Raw genomic sequence first — 23,096 nt, forward strand, 5'->3', positions numbered from 1 at the left:
CTTTTTCTCTGATAGGGAACTGAAATATCTTTCTGTCACTGCCACTGTCTCCCCCCCTTATTTCCTATCTGTCTGCTTCAGAATATACGCTGCTTATTTTAAGAGGATCTTAGGGCCTCTCTGTGCGGAAAACCACACAGCCAGAACTGATGACAAAAAATAATTGTGAAAGAGAATAAATTGACTCTTTCCTGGCCTAAAAAAAAAATAATTAATAAAATTATGTGCTGTGTAAAACCTAATTTTGATATTTTTATTATTTATTGCTATTATTATGGTCAATTAAATTGTAGCTTTGAACAAGCTCACATTTTAACTAATGCACTTTTCAGAACTCTTTTTCTTACTTTCATTTTTAACAAAACATCACATTTTTTCTTATACTGCTGAACTGTTTTGAAAGGCTGAAAGGCACTTGTCTTAAAAACAAGCAGAAAAAAAATCTCACCAGGATCTCAGTAGGCTCACGCAAGCCCTACAAAAACCATACCCTTTATGTTATAAAGAAATAAAAATTAACAGAATTCTCTCATTTACCAGGTAACTTTGAGAGTGCTGCCCCTCAAATAGGTAATGTTAAGAGTAAAAAAAACCCCAAACCCCAACAAACAAAACAAAACAAAAACAACAAACAAAAACCAGACCCACAAACAAACAAAAGTTTAAATGCAAGGAGATGAGGAAGGGCAGCACAGGGAGTTTTCAAAGGCTTGTAGTCCTCTTGAGTGTATTTAAAATAGATTAAAATTCTCCTGTCTAGTTAGAATACAATTGCAAGAGTTCTCATTCATCTGTGCTTCAGGAGTTTTTTGTCTTTTTGCTGAAAGCTTTCTTTTGTGAACTAGGAAAACACTGTTTCAGTCTTGCTCTGTTGCCGGCTTCCCTGTGTGGTCAAGAAGAGGTAGTCTCTCCTGTACTCCATTTTCAGCTGTTACATTGACTAGGAGGAGTCTGGCCTCCTAATCCTTCAGTCTTGTTTGTTTTGTTTCTAAGCCTTTCTTAGGAAGTGTATCTATTGCAGTTGGACAAACAATCCAACAGCCAATCACAAGCTGGAACATCTAGAAGTTGCAGTAATGTAATAGTGAAATGTCATCCACCCTGTTCCTTATTGCTGTTGCTGGCTTGCATGAGCGGTTTGGTGGTATATGGGTGCTCTGAATCCTACTGAAATGGTTGCTTTTTGTCTATACTAAGGAGAGGAAGTCCTACCAGCTAGATCATTATCAGTGCTCTGGTACAAAATTAAAGCTGCTGAAATAGCTGCAGGCACAGCAACTCAAAAGAGGATAGTAATGAGATGACCATTCTATTGTGATGGAACATGGAATTGCTCACATCTTAGAAATGCTGTATTTTTGTTATTAGGAACATGCAGCTAAACCACTGGGAAACAGGAAGACAAGACAATGATTTTAAATTGGACCCCCCAAGTAGGGATATTGTTTCAAAACACATGAGACAATGCAAAGGCATTTTGCTTTGATGCTCTGATTCCCAGAGGAAACTGACTGCAGGTACCAATCACTACCTTCTTTGTAAACGTTGCTGTTACTTTTGTAGACATGAATCTGGTTTAAGAAGCAGAATTCTGGTTTCTGATGAGTGGAAGCTCAATTTTGGAGACTGCTAAATTCAAGGAACAAGGTTCTCGGAGCATTAGCTGGACTGGAGATGTGATTCCTGCTGTGATTTGACAGACATTTAGTGCCTTTTTAGTTAGTGTTTGTTGGGCATACTATCTACATGCAATCCCTTGATCTGTCAACAATTGATTCTTCTGATAGTTTTTAAGTTTTCTTTGTGTTTTGTCTTTTTCTGCTGTCCTTGACAATGCAGTGTCTGCAGCAGAAATCACAAAACTTAGTTGGATTAGGTACCAGTAAAACAGGAAAAGCTAGATAGCTCCTGTGCTCAGGAGAAGCTCTTAAGCTTTTTGGCGATGGAAGTGGTTTGCATGCCACCAGGACATGTACTTTAAGTTGTGAATTCCTGGCCTAGAGCAGAACCACAAGCATGTGCTCTGTCCTTCCCGGCTAGAGGAGCTGCTTTTCTGCTCTCTGCAAGATCTTATTGTACAGGAAAGGCCAGCAGACTGTGCACAGTATCAGCATGGAAACCAATGCAGCTGGAGGTAGCAGCACTTCTAGTCTATTTATTGACTGTACTCCCCAGTGCTGAAGTGCTCTTTTCTCACTGTCACTTCTGTGTTTTGTGCCTGGTTTCCTACTTCAATTTGTTTGGCTTCATCTTTCAACACTAATCCTTCTTCTGGCCTTGTCAATGAGATTAAAACCCTTTAGTACCCAATATATGTGCTACAGCCTCACACTTCAAATTAGTGCTTGATCTTGTGCCCTGTGATATGACGAGGAGCAATGGATTCAAACTTGAGCACAGGAAGTTCCACCTCAACATGAGGAAGAGCTTCTAAACTGTGAGGGTTACAGAGCACTGGAACAGGCTTCCTTCCCAGAGAGGTTGTGTAGTCTCCTTCTCTGGAGACTTTCAAGATCTGTCTGGATGCCTTTCTGAGTGATCTGCCCTAGTGAGTTTTTTTTGGTCCTGCTCTGGCAAGGGGATTGGACTCAATGATCATCAGAGGCCCCTTCCAACTCCTAATATTCTGTGCTTCTGTGATCTTGTTTTTGAGAATATATCTGCTATTTTGCTGAATATGCACATGAGTGTGGTATCTGGTACTGAGCTACTTTTCAGTACTGAAATGACTGTGGAGACTATTTCAGAGGTACAAGTAGGAGTAGAACACCTGCTTTCCCTTTCAGACTGGTGGGAGTGAGGTATCAAATTGGCGGTCATCTCCCTACATATCTGTGGAACTTCACCTTTTAGAACACCACTACCTGCTTTCTTATTCTGCAATCCTTGCAATATTTTTTAATTTTTATTTTTATTTTTTTTACAGTGGATGATAGTACTGGAGTTATAAATTGTGTTTGCTGGAAAAATCCCATGGTAGCAGAAACATCCTTATCAGGTAATTTATCAAATACATACTCTTTTGACTACGTTTTTTGCTCATCTCTGTCTTAGGTAATTTAGTAAGTGATCAAACTTGCAGAAAAGCAAATTCAACTTTTTTTAAAAGCTATTTTTAAACAACCAAATCCTACAGCTTGGGCCATTTTGGGAGTTTCATACTACTTTTTGTGTTGTGTCCAATGGTGATGCCAACAAAACCAACATGGTGACTTGTTGTGCCTAGTCCTTATCTGAGCAATATGGTATGGTAGTTCTGTGCTGTGACATTGTTCAGAGAATCCTCTTATTACAGTTCTTTTTGTGATTTCATCTAGTGAGGAGCTAGGCTGGAAATCTGCCACATGTCACTGACTGTTTCCAAAGTAAATCCATTGACCAGCTACCTTGTCTATGTTCCCCACTCTTGTGATACAGTGGTTTCAGGATTCATCTTGTCTTCTTTGTTTGCATTCATAGTCTCCTCCTTCTCATGAATATGGTCTCAGTGATGAACCTAAAAATATCTTAAAACACAGTGGGAGGGTACAGCAGTCTTCTACAATTTGGGAAAGTTCTAAATGTGCAGAAATTGTGCATTTTAAATGAATCTATTTTTACACTCAGTAAGAGACCAACTCACTGGTGTCTGGCTTTCTCTTTGCTTTTTTTCCCAGCATTTCTCATAGATCAAAGAACACAATACGTTCTGCTATGGACCTTCCTGAAAGCTCATGTAGTAAATTGATAACCCTGATATGAAGCTGATCAAATCCTACTGAAATAAATGCTGCTAGTGTCATCTGCCAGTGTTGGGGTTACACATGCACAGAATGGGGAAAGGACAGCTTGATGTAAAAGGCAAACCCATTTCTATAGGGTGGTAGTTCATACTTATGTTTAGCAATGATACAACAAGTGGTATAAATCATTCCAGCTGGAATCTAGAAGGTGGCTCTCACTTTTAGAGAGGTGATATAAGGGCACAGCTTTAAAAAAAAAAAAAAAAAAAAAAAAATAGGGACCCGCAATGAAATCAGTTTTTTTATGAGGCACTTAAATTCATTAAAGGAATTGCATGAAGCACTGCTTGAAATAGAATGAGGACCCAGAATACTTGTTTTAGCCTTGTGTTCTTACTTGCCATGTACATCAGTAGCGCATGAATGGACAATGTTAGTAATGGAAATTAATTAATTTCTACCTGCTAAAGAAACCATCTCCTAGGGGACACAGGAAACTTTCTACCAGCATTTTGTAATTGTGATCAGGGATAACAGGATCATTAATCAGATTGCAAGTTACGAAGAATTTACTCTCCTACAAAGGTGTGTTACATAAATGTGGAGCTCTGTCAAGCTGCATTTACCTCAGTGTAGACACCAAATTGCATGTCACGAATACTTTGGCCCCACCTCAGATGACTCATTCTTCTTTTATATAAAAAGTTAATCTGACCTTTCTTTTTCCCTTCTCTTCCATCTTAGCGTGACAAAATAAAAAAATGACAAAACCCTTTTAAAAGTTATGCTTCAATTTTGCAACCCATCTAAGACATTTTCAGTGGTAATTTGGTATTTCCTCCCTTTTACACTTTCCCTAGGTGAATTATTTAAATAATATAACACTATAAGGTAACTTTGTCACCCAAAAGTTTTGCTACCCAGGACACATGATGCCTAGGACCTTAACCCTTTTTTATTAATATGACTCCTGTGATGCTTAGGTGTTTGGATGAGTGCAAAAGGACAGTCCTCTTGGCTTTAATGCCTCATCTCCTTTCCCTGCACTTCTTACAGGTTGCCCAAGCACCCCCAGCAGCCTTACTGTGCTTGAACAGATGAAGAAACTCCAAGAAATGGTGAGCCAGAAAACCAAGCTGGAGATTGGGGATATTATCAGGGTCAGAGGTCACATACGAACCTACAGGCAACAAAGAGAAATTCAGGCTTCCTGTTTTTGTGAGTGTTATGGATCTGACATACATAACTTACTTGTCTGAATTTGTGAGATCTAAGATGTGTGTAATTCATTGAATGCTTCCCACTTTATTTTTGTTGTTTTTTTAAAGACATTTTCATCTATATGTCTTTATTTCAATTTTAGCAGTGTAAGGTTGGAAGACACACTACATAATGTCTGGGATTAGAGTGCCTGTGAATGAAGCATTCCTGGAAAATCTTTAAAAGATGACTAGCATGCATACAAGAATGCTATGCAGATACTGTGGTTGGGTATCTGTGCGAGTGACTTGCTCTTCCATTTTCTTTGTGTTGAAATAGAACAGCCAAAGCCTGTGGGAAGGGAGTTGGTGACCTTTTATGTCACACTTCATCAAGAGCGTTAGCTGCTTTGGATAAATGGTTGCTGTTTGTCACAGCCTGTGTAATCCATTCCATGGACAGACAGCAGCACATGGGCACACTGTACCACTGAAGCCCAGGTTCTTCTAAACTCCCTGGCTCTGCAGAATGAGTGAAAAATATTCTTCATCTTCAGTCACTTGAGCACAGATCTGCAGGTGCCACCCCTGTATCTGACCACTCTGTGGGCAGCTGGGTTTTGCAGTCCACTGTTCACACCCTGGGAGCTTCCACTTACATAATGTCTTCCCTCCTCCATGTCTGTGCTATTGTGTAACAGTCGGTTTTTCCCAGTGAAAGCTTTCATAAACAATACTAAAAGGACTCCTTCCGTGGAGGAAAGCCTGTCTCTTTAAAACCCTGTGTAGCTCAGATAAAATGTCTAGATTTTTCAGTTCTAACTAAAATATGAGAGGGAATTCAACCTTCCTTTCCAGACAGAAGATTTATGAATCTATAACCCATTCAAGGGCAGGTATTAATATCATTGTTTCATTAAAGGAGAGCCACACAATCCAAAAAGCCTCTAAATCACTTCCACTTTGGCCCAAATAAAGCTCCTTACTATGTGTTAAATTTATCTAGTGGATGAAGATTGCTGAAAGGTAAAATAGATTCCAGTTAAATAAGTTGTCAGACAAATGCATAATCTGCAATGCACCACAACAGGTCATTTACCTACTTCTAAACTGTAAAAGCCAGAGAGGCCTTTGTGTTATTTTTAAAAAATGAGCAAAAAAATTTGCTATGTATATAATACAGGCATGTCAAGCTCTTTTGTGCTGCTTCAGGTATACTGTCTTAAAAGGTTGGTGTGGCAATCTTGGCCAAGAGTGTGTGTTCTTTTTGTTGCTCCAGATAAAGTGGATGATCCTGTATGTGATATGCAGATTTCAAGAATGCTGGAGCTCCCTTGTCTTTATAGAGAAGTTTATGATAAACGTTTCCAAGGCCCTGAGGAGGGACAGAGGTAAATGCAGTATCCAGACTAGTCTTGGGGCAAAATGTGTTGTTTATTTGTTATTGCAATAACTGTAGAGAAAGATAAAACAGGGCCCAGCTGTGATTTAGACTCAAGCATACAGTAACAGCCTGCTTTTCTTCCCAACAGTTGATGATGCATACAGATGAGGTACTTGTCCATAATCTGAGAAACGAAATACAATGCTGAACTGAAGTGGATTTTAGGAAGGCAGCAAAATACTGCATACAGACCTCTTGCATTTAGTAAAGAAAACTGGGGTTTGGAGCAAGATTTGGATGTGAGGTCAACAGATAGATGGAGGAGTGTCATCACCTGATTTTATGTGTAAGGATAAGGAGCTATTTGAAATACTTTCAGCTTCTGCTGCCTGTGTCATCATCGAATCACAGAGAAATGACCTCAATAAACTGAGTCAAACATCCATTCCTGTATTCAGCTTAAGGGTAGCTGGATGCTTATTGGCAGGTCTGATGCATTTAGTGTGATTTCAGACATTGCAGATCTTAAAATTACAGCACTGAAACAGTGAAGGATTGAAGAGGAACAGTTGGATATTTATTGCTTATTAAACTGGTCTGTTTTAGTTAAAGGTTTAAATTCAAATTCTTTAGGGACAGTAAACTACCTTTTGATCCTTTGACCTTGAAAACCAGTTTAGCAGGCTAACTTTAGGTAATTGTTCTAAAAAATGTTAGTAGTGTATTTCTTGCCTTTTGACAAGTTCTGTGTACCCTTGCAGTGGCCTGGAGGGTCAGAATTTCTCAATCAATATGCTGCATGAGAAAGTGAAAGGCTTTCTATTAGAAAACAAAATCCAGACCTTTTATCAACAGGAGTTGGAAACAATTGATACTCTCGTGTCACTTGCTGGTGTGCATCTACCAAGTCACAGTTGTCAGGAGGTGAGTGAATGTAACTGTTTTCAAGTTTTTAGTGGGAGGAAATAATACCATGTGCTTTTTTAAAGCATAAACATCCGGATAAGAGACTGGTGCTTTCAGAGGATTCAAAAACCACAAGTGCTTTAGCTTTTTGCATGAATTATTTACAGAAGAAATATTATTTACAGGAGACCTTGTAACCTGAGACATAAAAACCTGGACCAAATAAAACCATATGAGAAATTTCTGTTAAGGGTAATCTCATATTATGGCTGAGTAACCCTACAGTCTGTAATAGGCACTAACTTATCTTGATCTGTAAATAGTGGCAGTATCAAAAAAGGAGATGCCTTTTAGGTGCTTGAGCTATTTGGGACACATGTTTGAGATCCTGAATTTGATCACGAGAAGGGAGCACAGTGTCTTTGTCTTGTTTCTCATTTGAAGCTCAAGAGATGTAGCTTTCCAAAGGTGATTATGAGTGGATGAACAGTGCTCTCTGCTACATATTTATCTTCTTGGAAATCTAGCTGTGGCCATGATTGAAAGGATCAGAAGGTAGGATTTAATTTAAATCAGTTGACATGCAGTTGTGTGTAATCAAACAGTTAAGAAACTTTCCAGTGAGATAGTATGCTCTTGATCAACTGCAGAATAGGCAGTGGAACAAAAAACATGGTAAAATGGCTTTATATTGCTCTATGTTATTTGGATAAACTGCAAACCAGATTCTCAACTGATGTGAAGTGGTAAATTTCTGCAAAAGTAGTAGCAGTTATGGCTTTCACCATGTTACCAATGGCAACTGAAACTTAAACCAGAGCTTGTGACTCACTTGTTTACGTTTTTTGTTTTCTGTAGAGAAATAAATACATGGCAGTCATTTTAACTGTCTGATTCTGTACGGTTAAGGGCTGTGTTATGTTAACATCTGATGTTTGTTTAATTCTTAAAAAAACAAAAAACAAAACACAACCACAAACCCCAATCCCTTTTAGATAACAGGAACTACTCTCATTTTTTATGGAAAAGTTTGATAACAGAATATCCAACATGGAACGGAGTATTTTTTCTGAACTAGCTGAAGCAGTATTAAAAGTTCTCAAAAACTCTGCATTAAATGTGGTCATTTTTCTGGAAATTCCCATCTTTGAAGTGTCAGCATTTGTAAAAAGAGCAAGATTAATAACTTGCAAAGCAATTTAAAGTAGGAACTGGTGCAAAACAAATGTGGAAAGGCACCAAAAGAAAAATCAAACTAACAAAAACAATGTCGCATCAGTGTTGTTAGCAGTCATGAGGAGCTATCATAATAATTAATAGTTGCTCCTGACCCTGATGTAAGGGTATGAGTGTATGTCCCAGGAATCTGGGCACACAGATGGTTATTTAGAAATTGCAGTTCTCCCTGTTGCCCTTTCGTATTAATTCCTTGCAAGGAGGCTTCTATCTCTTTGCATAAGAAAGAAGCTGCAGTTGTCAAGTGACCGGAATGCCTTAGGAGGAGTGTCTAGTAATGCTCTGGAAATGCATTTTGTTGTTCCTCTGCTCTACCTCTTGAAGTTGTCACTTCCTGTATTTGGGATAGGGTCAAGTACCCTTTTTGATCCACAAAAATAAGTGTAATAGGTCTGATATCTGTCACTTTTCCTTTCTTTTCCCATCTGTAGACATCTGTTTTGTGTTACTCTTAAACCAAAAGAATAAAGGGTGCTGCTATTGTGGAACAATGTTAGTTCATACCTATTTGGCAAGACAGGAGCTGGATGAGTGGACCAAACTAATTATGCCACACCACAATGTACACACTTTTTCACTTCTTGCGCTTTTCCTGCTTGTGAGAAGATTAGTTATTTGGATATGTAACTTTATTTTTTACACTGATTCCAGTGTTCTAGATCACAGTTGCTGTTAAGCTCTTTTCTTTACTCCCTCTTCCTTTCCCTGTGATCCTAGATTATGTGGTACACTTCCTTCATCTCTTAACTTTTAAAGTACTTGCACAGTGTTCATCCTACTAGGAGTGTATCTCCCCATGGAACATTTTCTCCAGGGAGGTGGTGAGCTGCTATGGAAGTCATTGGCAGTGGAGCAGAGTGAGGAAGAAGGTAGCTGGGATAGCCTGAAGTATGCAGCACCTCTCTCTTCCTTTTCAGCATTTCTGTACCTGAGCCCTGTCCACATCCCATATATGTCCTACAATACCTAGTTCCAGCCATAATGGCTCATCAGCAGTGCAGTCTGGCTCACTAGAATAAGTTTCCCTCTAGCAGGTGAACATGGCAGAACTCAAATCATGTGTCATGCTCAAAATATACCAGGGAACATTTAATTTTATAGTCTATAGAGGGTGGGTAAGAAAATGAGACAGGTTTGTTGTTTTTTTTAAATAATTAAAAATTAACAAATCTGTTACAATTTTTAAAACTAGTGGAGCTTTATTTCATATAAACAGTCTCTTGTCTATCCCTGAGGTGTAGCCTTTCCCTTATCCCTTAAAACAAATTACATTTGAGATTGGAGGGGTGGGTGCCACAAGGAAGATGACAAGTGAAAAACAGAAAAAGTAATCTTGTGCTTGTGTACTTCCTGGACTTAGGCAATTATATTTGGCAAATGGACAAGCCTTTGGTTTCTTTTTTTAAAGAAAACTACATGTGAACTTCATACATCCAGTTTCTCAACTGGACTAAATTTGACTTGCAACCAGCCAGGCTTGATTAACAATTTTAATGCCCTTTTTCCATGCACAAGCCATAGTGTGTGCTGTTTTAGTATTGCATAGCTTGTGTATTTCACTAGCTTGGACACACAACTTGAGTTATGCTTTCCAGACTCTTCACTTCTCTTGATTTAAATATTATCTCAAGGTCAGCAGTGACAAGTAGTTAAAGCTGGGAGTTTTTCACTGTTGGTCATGCTTACTTTATACCTTGTGCAGTAGTTATAGCGCATTATACATTCTTGATGGTATGTTCTTGTCTTCCTGCCTCTTGAGAAAGCTTCACTGATACTTTAAATATGTATATTGCAACGTTATTATAGGACTTAAGGACTGACATGTCCAGAATCACTATTACTAAAATTGTTGCCTGTCTAAGCCAAGGATTAAACACTGCATGAGAAATTGCAAAGTGCAATTCCATGAGTAGAATCACGTGTGTGGTTATACCAGGAAACTTTAACACCACCAGGGTGTGTTGTGATTCATAATGAGCCAAAGGTTACATACTTTCAGTGTTTGATCAGACTGACTAATTCCTGTACCACTTCATTCTTTGACCTATTATTGATTGTACAGAGAGTTTGTCTTGTTTTAAAGATCTAAGATTAACTGGTCACACAGCACCAGCCCACTAAGCTCTGTGAGACCCAGCAGATGGAATATATTGATTAAAATGCCAACTTAATTCTGGAGACATGGATTCTTCTGTTGTCTTTACTACAAAGTCTTTGGCTGGTTTTGGGAGGGAGGGTGACATGGTAAAATTGTTATTTAATAGCTGCTTTCCTCTCCTGGGGGAAAAGGGAAGGGATATGTTTTGCAGAAGTGATGTTTTTTGATGCTCCTGTGTTTGGATGTACAGCTTCATTTATTTGAAAAGGACCTAATTTGGAAGTTGGGGGAACCCCTGCTGTCAGCACTTCAGAGAAGCTGAAATTGTGCACCCTGAAACTAAAGCATGTTGAAGGGGGGCACTTTGCAAAATGAGATCTGAACATTGTGAGACTAAATTCAAAATCCAGATTCAAATCTTTCTCCTGCTTTGGATCCACAGTTAAACTGTTTAATATGTATTTCTCAGATGAAAAGCTTTGTAAAAGTAAAGTGATGGCTAATAAGCTGTGACTCAGAAGGAGCCATGTTAACAGCATAGTACATCTTTGTAACTGGAGAAATGCAAGCATTTTTCAATCTCCTGAAATAAAAGCAGGGATGTGATATCACTTAGGATTTCATAGTCCTAGATTTCTTCTCTCTGTGTATAGCCCTGTGTTTAGTCTCTTGTAGATTTTTGCTCAGTAGACTAAATCACAAGCTTAGGTGCACATTGACTTTGAGGGGGAATCCAAGTTCAGAGGAAATGATGGCTTAGTCTGGCATAAAAGAAAGAGATGGTGTATTGGAAAGAGGTGTTCTTGACTTATGAATTTGCAGGATGAGATGCTGAAGATGTTTTGGGTGGACCAGAAGAACAGGTTAAGTAATTTTAGGTTGTGTTCACAAAGAAACTCAACTGTTGCTTTACTTGGTGGGATGGAGAGGAGGAAGAATGTTCCAGGGTACACAAAGAAAAAAAACCAATTTTTTCCTGTCATTTCAGAATAATATTAAAGCCCGTGAAGATGGCAGGAGTTCTTATTTGTTGTTCAGGAACAGTTCTTCTGCCATGGAGCCCTTTCCCTTGGACTCTGCAGCACGTCTGAGACAGTGCTGATATGTAGCAGCTGCTTACTGATTTTCTTGCTCCCTAGACTGCCTCTTTGCCTTCATTCTGTCAATCCCTTGACTTGCATTCTTAATGATTCTGTTTCAGTATCCATCCAGGCTGAGCTGTGTCTCAGTTCACAGAGAGTCTGTTTTTAATTATCTCCCTTTTCTGACGGGATCTCAGTGTTAAGCCAAACTGAATAATTATCATGCTTTGGAGATATTTTTTTCTTCTCCCCAAATGTTTGCTTTCACATTAAAAATTGATCAGAGTCTTTGTTGCTTTGCTAGCAGTTTCTTAAATTCTTGAGGATTTATAACTGCCTGTGAGTGAGAAGGAAAGTCTCATTTTACATATGGCTACAAGAACGTGCTTTGCCATTAGAAAATAGTCACTCTTCACTCTTCACTCTTCCTGCTATGTTCTATGTTCGTTTCTTCAGTTCCTCAGAAGAGGCAGTATGAACAGAAATATGATAGTGGCATTAACCTTCTAACTGGAATGATGTCCAGATGTACAGTCAAGTTTATGGTTAGAAGTGTGTCTGTTGTTATCCAAACTGATACAGTTGTGGTGGACAGGGAGACAGACAAATATCGGGGCACTGAAGTCCTTCAGTCTGGAACAGGAGAAAAACGAAACGAGAATAATAGCTATTGTTCTATGTTAATTATCTTGAAGTATTAGGCAATTCTTTCAGACTGTCTATTTGAAAGGAAAACGATAGTTAACTGTTGTGGGACAGAGAGAGGGAGATAAGGTTATGGCCTGTTGATATATTGAGGAATAGGTGGAGGAATGGGATGGAGACACTTGTGACACATACTAACACTAGTATCCCTGTGGGATCTCTGAACTATTTCCAGTTAGGCACATCAGCTTCCAGGCTTAGAAGCAGAGTTTCACCTGAGATGTGCAAAAGAATCAAGTGAATGTTTTGTGAAACGATACTCTTCCACTGCTAATGGTGTGTCCATTTCACATATTTGAGTAAATTTGTTCTGGTACATGGTGGTTGCCTGTTTCACTCCCAAGGCTCCTTTGAGTTCATCTGAGGAGTGAAATAGGAAATGAGAAGTCAATGCTTCTGTTCAGGATAGGATGGAAGCATTTACAGTGACAGCTGAAGAAATGGCTTGCCAAATCTTGCTTTGGTTGCTCTGGTGTGGTTCTAGTTATCACATGTTGGTTTGTGGGAAGCAATGTAGCACTGTTCTCTAAGAAAACCACAGGGAGCACAGTATGCTCCCAACATAAGAAGGAACAACAATTGAGTAAGTCTGTAGATAAATGGGAGGTTGAAGGACATAGTAGGACAGATAGAGATGGAGAAGAGTAAGTTGTGGTCTTGCTCTTATCTACCCATACTTTCTCCTCTTCACAACTGATTGTTTCCTTCCACTTCCTTATCTGTCATTCCACTGTCTTAGCTCTGCTCTACTTCCAAAAAAACCCTGCTTTTCTCTGTTTTTTTGTTTTGTTTTTTTTTTTTTCTTCCTTCCTACTCTGTTAGATGTGTCCCAAACACAGAATCCTTTTTTCTAAATAACCTCTTCAGTTATGGACTTACAGCCAACTTTTTTCCTTTCACAAGATACTAGTTTCCCACCTGCCCTCAAAACTGACTCCTTTGCTTCCTTATCTTGTATGTCTGTCTTAATTTCTTGCATGCTCTTTTATCCTTTCATCTCATTAGGCTTTGCAGAAACTCTTAAGAGCATGACCAGAAGGTGTGTAAAAATTTGGAAACTAAGGGAACAAAAATAAATACTGTTCTTGCCAGTTTCTTCCTTTTCTTTGGACACTGCTTCATTTTCAAATCAGGAGATGGGAATCCAGTCCACAACAGTTGAATTCCTCTTGAAGACAAAGCACTGATTTCTCTGTCTTCCTACTGTTTTTACCAGGAAAACTCTGAGTATGTTCAAAGCTTGATTAGTTGAACATTGAAATGCTCTGAGAGCATCACAAGCCTATTCTAAAAGAGAGCTCTCTGTACATAATCATACAGCTGCTAAATAAAAATAAGGCAGTTAGGAGATTGTGCTGCCTTAAAAATATCACAATATTCTGATGTTCAAGGATTTTTGTGTTTTTAAAGCTTGTAGATGTTGTTTAGTTCATACATAACAGATACAGTTTCTGAATTACTAAATGAAGAAAAATGTGTAACAATCACCTGAAACACTCTTGCTTTTGAAAGTATCTCGAGATTTTGTTGGTAATGTTACTTGAGCTGAGATTTCTCACCATCTGCTTCATTCCTTTCTTCCCATCCAGGTGAAGTCAAAAAGTCACTGCAGTTCCAAAAGGATTCACAGTCTTTTTAAGGAAGCAATAAAGAAGCTACAAGAGAAAGGCATGGTTTTTCAAAAACCTAGTAGCTCCAAGGACTTATACCATGTAAGGAACTGAGCTGTAGTTGCAAACAAGTTTAGGAATGAGACTTTCACAGTCAGCAGAAACAGTAGAAATGTTTCAGAAAGAGAAGCTGGACATCCAAGTGTTGTCTGTTTACTCAAAAGTCTTATCTGCAGCTTACTTCACTGTTGTTTTTACCTCTGTATCACACACCAAGTTATTCTTTTTGTAACTTGGCACCAGATTTAAGCAGTGCTGCTGTTCCAGGTGCAGTCTGTGTTTGCTTCATTGCCAGTCTGTGCTGACACAGCTGAGCACACTGAAGGCTGGGACCTGGGATAGTTCTCTTCATTGAAGTGGGCTGAAACTTGCTGGTGTATTGGGTCAGTCACCTTCCTTTGGGTTGAATTCTGGTATATCCTGTTCTTCATCTAACTCATGGATGCTGCTAATGGTACTAAAATAATAACTGAAGATTTAACATTAAATATTAATCATGGAGGCAGTATGTAATGCAGAGTGTAGTTATGACATTGTTAGTTTAGAATACATCATGGCTTTGGATTGCTTTTCAAAACTCATGCCATCTAATGTGAAATGAGCTGCTATAAATTGCCAGTTTCTTCTGTTTTCTCCAGGTGACTGACCATGATAAGGAGCTGCTTAAAGTGACCCTTGATGTGATAAAAGAAGACTGTCGAAAACCCAGGCGTAAGTAGCAGAGTGGTCAGTGTGGTGAGCTGGTGCTGATATATTGATGACAGTACTTCCTCCTGCTGCTGAATTAGACACACTTCTTGTCCCTACTGGTGAACGCAGAGTAAAGTTGCTGGTGTAGCTAATTGGCATAACTAAAAGCAGGAGTGCAAGAGCAGCTTCCTGCAAGCATGGAGAGAGCAGGTGTGCCCAGCAGGAAGCAAACCTCTCAGATCTGAAATGAGCAGCCATTATATTAGATCTGTATCTTTTGAGAATACTTAGATTTTGGGAGGAACCAAATGTAATGAAGTTAGGTCAGCACTTTGCAGCTGTTGCATTGCACTCTGGATAAGTAGCAAATCTTGCTAGTACAGTTTATACAGGGAAGTTGACACAAGTGTGAAAGGTGAACCTTTCACACAGAAGGGTGAAATCTCCACCTCCGTTAAGTCAACAGTAACACTTAAGTCACTAGGATATGCTCTGTAGATTTTAAGTTCAGGTAGAGCTCAGGTGGTTGTTCTTTGTAGGCAGGTGTTTCAGTCTAATAAAATCCACTTCTTTTCAGGTAAAGTACCTCGTGTGGCTTCTGAGTTACCCCTGTCCCTCAAGTCTATTGTGTCTTATTGCCATAGTGATAGCTTGTGCTTGACTTGAATGTCTGCTAATTACACAGATACCTTGCTACAGAGTTTCTTCCAATTAACTGAGCAGAACATGTCAGCAGGGATCGCTTGCTGCTGGAGTGCAGTTATTTGTGGGGTAGAATGCCCTTTAGAATAAATGACTGACTAGAACATAAGGCATATAATCTTAAATTGCTCATATCCTTATACTATCGTAACTACAACAGTGCTTGTAGGACCTGCTGCATGATCATTAGTTGCAGTGAAAAAAGCCTAAGTGAAGTATTATTTTTGAGTTTTCAACTGGCTGCCTTAAGCAGTGGTACGATTGTAGACAAAGTTTGTTGGTGGAGATAAAAGTTCTGTAACATTGGGGGATGGAGGAAGTAGATGTTACTGGGCATGCAGGTGAAGATGGGCTCATTTGCCTGAGGTTGTTTCAGTGCAACAAGTTGCTATGCCATATTGTCTTTTAACCAATTAACAAACACAAAACAATCTCTGTAAGAGTCAAGTCATTCTTCTGCCCATCTTGTACATCAGCTAGCTCTCCTGGAAATCCATTTTGTTGTTTAATGTTTGTGCCACTATAAAGGCTGGAGTCTGTATACAGTTGACACAGGGCACTGAGAGACTGCCTGGTATTTAATTCTCATTTTGTCTATTATTTAATGCCTATAAGTATCTAAAGAGTGGGTGCAAGGGGCCTGGAGCCAGACTCTTTTCAGTAGTTCCCAGTGACAGGACAAGGGGCAACAGGCACAAGTTGGAACACAGGAAGTTCCATTTAAATATGAGGAAAAACTTCTTTACGGTGAGGGTGACAGAGCACTGGTTCCAGTGCTGCCCAGGGAGGTTGTGGAGTCCCCTTTTCTGGAGATATTCAGAACCCGCCTGGATGCAGGCCTGTGTGATGGGCTCTGGGTGATTCTGCTTTAGTGGAGGAGTTGGACTAGATGATCTCTAGAGGTCCCTTCCAACTCTGACAATTCTGCGATTCCATCGTTATCACACTGGTAAAGTACTGTGTGCTCCATGAGAGGTTGGGAGGTTCTTTCTCCCAGTCAGGAGGAGTCAACAGCAGAGATATACTCCTGGATTCATCACAGAAAAGACTTTCAAGAGTCCTGAATCCTCAAAGCCATGTTTTCTGTACTGAGCAGGTTAAAAATAGCAACTGCTTTACAGAGCCTCTTGTTCTCCTTGAAGCTTTCCATCTACTTAGTTTCCTGTTGTAAAGAGGACAATTGCTTTTCAGTTTTCATAATGACCGTTTTAGTGACCTGGTCACTGGTAATAGAAGATTTTGAGAAGGGAAGTCAAGAAGCTTCAATCAAAGTCAGCAGCATGCTGTGGGTGTTTTATTGTCACTGAATGATCCAAGAGCACAGAAGTCTCAGTAGCTGCCGGGCCCCCTCTGCTGGTGGGACGGCAGTCTGAGCCATCCTCTTGGCCCTGAGTAGTGAGCAGGCTTGCAGTGAGGAAAACAACATGCTAATACCTCAAGGCTTTTGCTTGTTTGTTGAAAGAACTACCTACTTGTCAAGAGTGACACTAATCCATGACAGGAAAACTGATTTATGAGAAATCAAACCCTTCTCTCCAATGAGTTACTTCTCTGCCAGTTTTTAAGGCAGTGCCCCACCCCACTGAGTGAGTTGTAACACATTCTCAAGTCTAACACAGCTGCCTGGAACTATTGTATAAATAAAAAAATCCTCAGCATGCCTAGTCAGAGCTCCACAAACCCTGATCTGTAACATGCCTACGTGACAAACCTAGTTTTTGGCTCCAAGTTTAATTCTAAACAGCCTGATCTTCAATGCCCTGTGAGGCTCCTGTGGGTCTATCTAGAGGCTTAAGGCAGCCGAAAAAGGATGACAGTACATTTTGACTCCAGACTGAACTGTAAATGGTAGATAGTCTAGATTTGTTTATTTTCTCTTTTTTGACACGTTTGCTTTGATTTTAGGCTACATAAGGCTAATAACAGAGAGGAGACCCCAGAACCTCTTGAAGTTAAATTTAATGTGTCAAAATGGACTCTTTGTGAGAGGTCCACCATGGACAAATGGTAGTTGTTGTATAATTCTGTCCTCTCTGATACTGGTAGTCAGGCAAGACAATCACATCCTGGCTTATCTCAGCTGATGGACAAAAGTTAGAACCTAGTATGGTAATGAAAGAAAGACAGCATCACTCCACTACAAGGAGTGTATTCCCTCAAAGTTGAGTCATAGACTAGGAGTGTGTCTGGGTTATTTAATGATTGTACACACCTGCAGCTACCCTAAACTGCCATTTTCTACCAGCATTTAAGAGGAAATATTTATCGCACTGTTGGATAACATTTGAGTCACTCATCTAATTCAGACTTAAGCTAAGTTACTGCAGATCAGGGATGGGTGCTTTGACCTTCTTTTGACAAACTTATGACTAATGCAAAGCGCAGCTACTCACTTTGTTTGCAACAACAGTCACTGTGACCAGGTAGAGGCATTTTTCTGTTTTCTGCACTTATCCATCCTAAGGTGATATATGTATTTTTGGTCCCTAGCCACAAAGATCTTTCATCACACTGTGGATCACTGTCTTCTAAAAGAGCATCTTTGCCTGAATCACAGTCTAATAGCTGAACTGTTTAACTATCAGTACTCAGCATTGCCTCCTATCTACCAGGGACTTTTCTCAGCAGCTTCTAAGGCAGTTCCGAGCCATTTCTAGAGTACAAATTGGCAAAAATAAAGCCAAAGGCAGCAACAACAAAATACAGTTATCTCCCTGCCCATGAAAGTTCCTCAGTACCCTTATCAAACTTATTTTACACCATGTGAGCTGAAAGCTGAGGAGAAGGAAAGTAATTTGCTCTGGTGTGTCTCCTGTATGCTAGTATTCTGGTGTTAGCCATGGAGGAGAATCTGTTGTGGAGTTCAGTACTTAGGGAGACCAAGAGCCTGCAGCACTGATGATTAATGGGTTTGCAGGGTCTGTTGGGGGAAATGCTGAGTGGGACAGCTGAGCTTCAAATGATCATTCCACTAGGCACACAGTAGCTGTGTTCAATACTGCAGCCATTAAGGACCTTTGTCTCTGGCTTGCCCTCTGGGGAAACGGGATTTAATTATTTATTTTTACATTTATGTTCTCTCGTACATTTCCAGAGTTCATTCTTCTTAAAAGGAGATAAAATTCGATACTGAAGCCATGTATGAAGTCATGAATTCTGCTGTAATTGTCCGAGTGCTCTGAAGTGTGGGGATGGAATTGCTAGGTGAATCAAAGTTGCACTGTAGCAGTTTTTCCACAAGATGCCAGCATTGGGCAAGCAGTTAGAGGTCCTGGCCACGGACCTTCCGTTCTAGACGTTTTCGGAGCTGGGTACGAGCAAAGGGATTTTAATTCGATTTCTTCTGCAGTTGCAGAAACTGGATCGCTTGCATAGGTGGACAGTGGAGGTACCCTTACGTTATTAACTTCTTCATTAGGTTGGGCTGAATGAGCCCTGTATATTAAAGGTTGCAAGACTGAGTATCTTTCACCCTCATTACTAGTTCTACAGCCCCGACACACCTCAGAAAAGATAGTGGGAGCAGCTGATACCTGGAGAACTGTAGACACAGACTGGATCTCTTCCCTCTGAATGCACGTGTCTCTGTTTTAGTACCTAGGGCATTCTTCCTATCTAACTGCTGTGGGTTTTTTCATTACTACTCTGGATTATAGTAGTTGAAAAGAGGCAAGTAGACTGAAGTCTTTCCTCCATGCCTGGCTGCATTTTTCTTTTTCTTCTGCAGATGCTGAAAAAGGCTGCCATTTCCTTCATGTCCTGAGCTGTGTTAGGTTGAGCTACAACCCCTCTGTGACTGAAGCAGTGATGCGCCGTGTCTTGGAACTGCTGGAAAGTAACAGTGATGTTGTCAGCACTATGGAAGGCTATTACATGGTATTTTAGAAAGAGAAGATAAGATACATTTGTTCTGATCCATTCAGTGTAAAGGAGGGAAAAGGAGAGGTTGGGTGACCCTGAAAAGCTGCTGTTACCTAGAATGGTCTAGATAGGCAAAAAAAACCCAAAAAAAGCATTCTGATTCTCCAAATGCTGTTTTTGTCTAGCTCCAGAGAAGTTGTCTAAATACCTGTTTTTTAATATTACTGACTTACTTGCTACTCCTAGTGGAAGTTGTATCAAGCTAATTCTGAACATCCTAACACAGCAGAGGGGCTGGAAGAGAAGCTGGACTCTTTCCCTGCAGTAAGATGTGACATGGCTGTCCTCACGTTTACATCTGGTGAGCCCCAAAGAAAAGTCACTGCCAAAGAGCACTGTTTACAGCAGTAGTCTTATCAGGACTCATTTTTCTGGCTTGAAGACTGATCTTGTGATCTTTCAATATGGTAATAGCTGTGGATCTTTCTTTTTATGTGTACTTTAAAACAGCTAAAGAAAGGACATGCAAGCAAACAATCAAAATATTTGCCTATCCTTCCTGGCAGTGCTGGTGTATCCATGTCTGTAAAGATGTATTTCTGAATGTGCACAGGTTTGCCACCACTAAAGTGTCCTCACCTTTCTCTGAAAAGCTACATTCAGAAGTGGGGTCCTGTCTGCCTTTCCCATCCTGCAGTCTTGCTCGCTGCTTGTCAAGCGTGCCTGGATTCCCCTGGCTACTGTGTGCACTACTGATTCCTCTTGTTGTGGATTCTGTTCAGATCAGAACTCTCAGAAACAGCCACCGTTTTGCTGTTTATCTGTATCACAAATGCTAAACCATAAATCAGATGCTTTGGACAAGAAAATACAGAAGCCAGCAAGGCCCAGTGTAATATCCATACTCCCTGTTTTCTGTCTTTTGTCTTATATTCCATCCCACATTTGGGGAAAAGTACCATCCATGTCTGTGCTTGCAGAGGAACACAAGACATTGATGAAATAACATTTGCCTAAAGAAGGTTACCATGCGAGACATTTGATCTGGAATAATCAAAATTCTGTTATGTGCCACAGTTCAAAGCCTGGAGCTGTTCAGTATTTATCCTTAGAGAGGGCTTTCTGCTGCAGAGGCTTGTCTGTTTAATTAATCTGTTTAATTAATGGTGTGGATGTGAGACCTTCAACTTTAAAAGAGAAGAAAGGACTGAATGTATCTTTCCTCTTTCTTCTGTACCTTCCCTCTAACACTTGAAATAGCAGACTCACAGGAGGCAGATGTAGTGGTAAAGCCCTATAAGGATTGACATAGCAGGGAAAAATAAGCCATATGCATGAGGAAAGCCAGGGAGTAGACCCATGTGTGCCAGGTCTCTGGTTTGTTGTTATATGCCTCATTCCAAGCTCTGGCTGCTGTGAGATATAGGCTAAGAGAAAAGCATGACAGAATATTTGGCATTTGCATTCAGAGGCCTGTGGAAAACTCTTGCCTTAAAGAGGTGGTGCATTTGTCCATAGTGGAAAACTGTGTAGGAATCATTCTTTTGCTGTAAATGTCCTACATGCTGAACGGCTCCATAGTTGGTTTTGCTGCAGGCTGCCCTACTCCTAGCATTTTTTCCTCTGTTTTGAGTTGAATACGTTTTAGTCAGAATTTAGTATGGGCCTGAACATGTGCTGAAAGGATATACCTATGCAGAAGGAAATAAAAGATTAGGAAAGAATTGTACAAGCCTTCCCCCCACCATCAATATCTCTGAAACACAAGGAAAGAAGTCCAGATTCTGAGTGAAGAGGTAACTTTATTTTATGCCTACAAAAAGGTCTGATTGGCCACAGGAAAGATTAGCTTCTCAGATTCCTGCTCTGATTACTGATAAGTTTGAAGTGATGCTTAAAAACTAGGGCTAACTATGAGAGAAGTAGTTTGGAATATCAATTCCTATATGAAAGAACATGGCAACTAATTTAAGAGACCAACTTTGCCATTTTCTTGAAAAGTCCTGTATTATCAGAATCTGATTTTGCTGGGAAAGGCTTAAAATAACACTGCTAGTTTAGTGGGAAAGGTGATCTCCTCTCAGGTTAGAAACGAGAGAGACTGGGTCTCACGAGGGTGTCAGCCAAGTGTGTGGGCTGGATGAGTTTTGGGAGGAGCACTGCACAGCTGAATCTTGGAGGAAAAGATAGTCTGGAGACTGAATTGCTCTTTAGGGTCTCTTTAAATTAAATTCACACCAAAGCAAGATTACATCTTTGTCCTTTGTAGCTTGGATAGTCATACGCATAGCATCTAATGAGTTCTATTGCCTCCAACTTGGATGCTGCACTTCCTGTGTTTTAGATGCATTTCTGTGTGAAGTCTGCTTAAAACCCCCTATACATTGGAGATTGATCCAGATACAAGTGTCTTCCCACTCTGTTCTGCCCCCGTTACAGTTTGAAAGCACCGATCAACTGGGAAGCATCGGAGATTAGGTGGGAAGAATTAATCTCAGGAAAGACAGTAAGTAACTCTGGACAGAACTTTCTTCTTGGAAGTTTTTAAGCTGGTCCTCACTGGCGATGCTGGACTCTTGTGATTGAGGGTGTATTCTGTTGAAGATTGCTTCCCAAGAACAGGAAAAAGGGATTTTTCTCACTTAACTCAGGGAAATATGAGTGAGCATAAGGGAGTCTACAGTTTTTACAGGAGTGAAAAGTTAAAATTAATGGAGGAGCCTAGATTTCAGCTACACAGATTCTACAGATTGGAGGGAAGAGTTGTGTCTTAAGCTTGTGTGCTTTATTTTTTCCACAGTAGCCACCCAATACAGACTAACACTTACTCTGGTTGAGTGCTTTCCCTCTCTTGTACCTACAGGGAATACTGTAGTCATATGCCTGCAGAGAAGTACCCCAGCTAGCTGTGGGAGCACAGAGCTCACTGTAGGTCAATTTACCCATTTAGTCAGTATCTCTACAGTATGCTTCTGTGACAGCAGTCTAGACATACCCATATTGGTATAAGTCACTTTTATGTAAGTCTAACTAAACACACTAGGGCTTTTACTGCTAATAAACTGTCTCTCTGTTTAAAGATCATATCTTTAACCAAGAGAGTCATATCATGAACACTGCTAAAATTCTTAACCTAAGATTCTTAACACTTGTACCACAACTACAAAATACTGTGTGAACATTCAGTGATAACACAATTATTACTGGTTTATTAAAGGATTTTGAAGGTTGCACTTTAATGTAAAACTGACAAGTGAGAATTCATGTTGTAGGGCTGCTTCCTGGCCAGTCCCAGTTTCCATAGAAACAGTTGTGGCAGGAAAATGCAGGTAAGGAACATGGAGTTTTCAAAAGCAGTCAGCTTTTTAATGTTACCTTAAAATGTTTTGTTTTGTCTTCATAGAAATGCAGAGCCCAAGAATAGGAATTATCAAAGAATGTTAATATACTATTCTAGTAAAATATCCTGATTGCTTTTCTGGTGAGGAAATGAAGGAACAACTCTACCTCCAGTCCCCACCATCTGCTTAGGTGAGAGAAGAGGTGAGGTTGCTTCATACCTCAGTTTCCCTCTAAATAAACTGGGGATAATACAGGGCATATGCCTCTGTAGGGCATAAACCTCAGTTTTTCTTAATGTTAGTCGTTAAAAGCTCTTGAGATCTATTGGTGGGAGCTGTTAGAGAAGAGCTTTGGGAGTGGATGAATGGATAGGTGCTGGAGTTCTAGTCCAAGTCCCACTTTTGCTAATAGCTTTCTCTTTCTCTGCCTCTCTTTCTATACGTATTGCTTTATCTGTATTGTCTTTTCGCTCTCCAGGTCCTATGAGGTAATGATGGTT

General features: G+C 39.9%; 1 protein-coding gene across 2 annotated transcripts in view; it reads left to right on the forward strand.

The window, feature by feature from the left end:
* Positions 1–22,845, forward strand: part of STN1 (STN1 subunit of CST complex) — a 45,089-nt gene extending 22,244 nt beyond the window's left edge. For both annotated transcript variants that reach the window (XM_051616567.1, XM_051616566.1), the window contains exons 4-10: positions 2,927–2,998; positions 4,779–4,940; positions 6,201–6,312; positions 7,067–7,229; positions 13,922–14,044; positions 14,641–14,713; positions 19,122–22,845. In XM_051616567.1, coding sequence (XP_051472527.1) covers positions 2,927–2,998; positions 4,779–4,940; positions 6,201–6,312; positions 7,067–7,229; positions 13,922–14,044; positions 14,641–14,713; positions 19,122–19,279 — 863 coding nt within the window. In that variant the 3' untranslated portion in view covers positions 19,280–22,845. The remainder of the gene's footprint in view (positions 1–2,926; positions 2,999–4,778; positions 4,941–6,200; positions 6,313–7,066; positions 7,230–13,921; positions 14,045–14,640; positions 14,714–19,121) is intronic.
* The last annotated feature ends 251 nt before the right edge of the window (positions 22,846–23,096 follow it).

This window comes from Apus apus, chromosome 4, assembly GCF_020740795.1.
Source record: "Apus apus isolate bApuApu2 chromosome 4, bApuApu2.pri.cur, whole genome shotgun sequence".
In the NCBI taxonomy this organism is placed as follows: Eukaryota; Metazoa; Chordata; class Aves; order Apodiformes; family Apodidae; genus Apus; species Apus apus.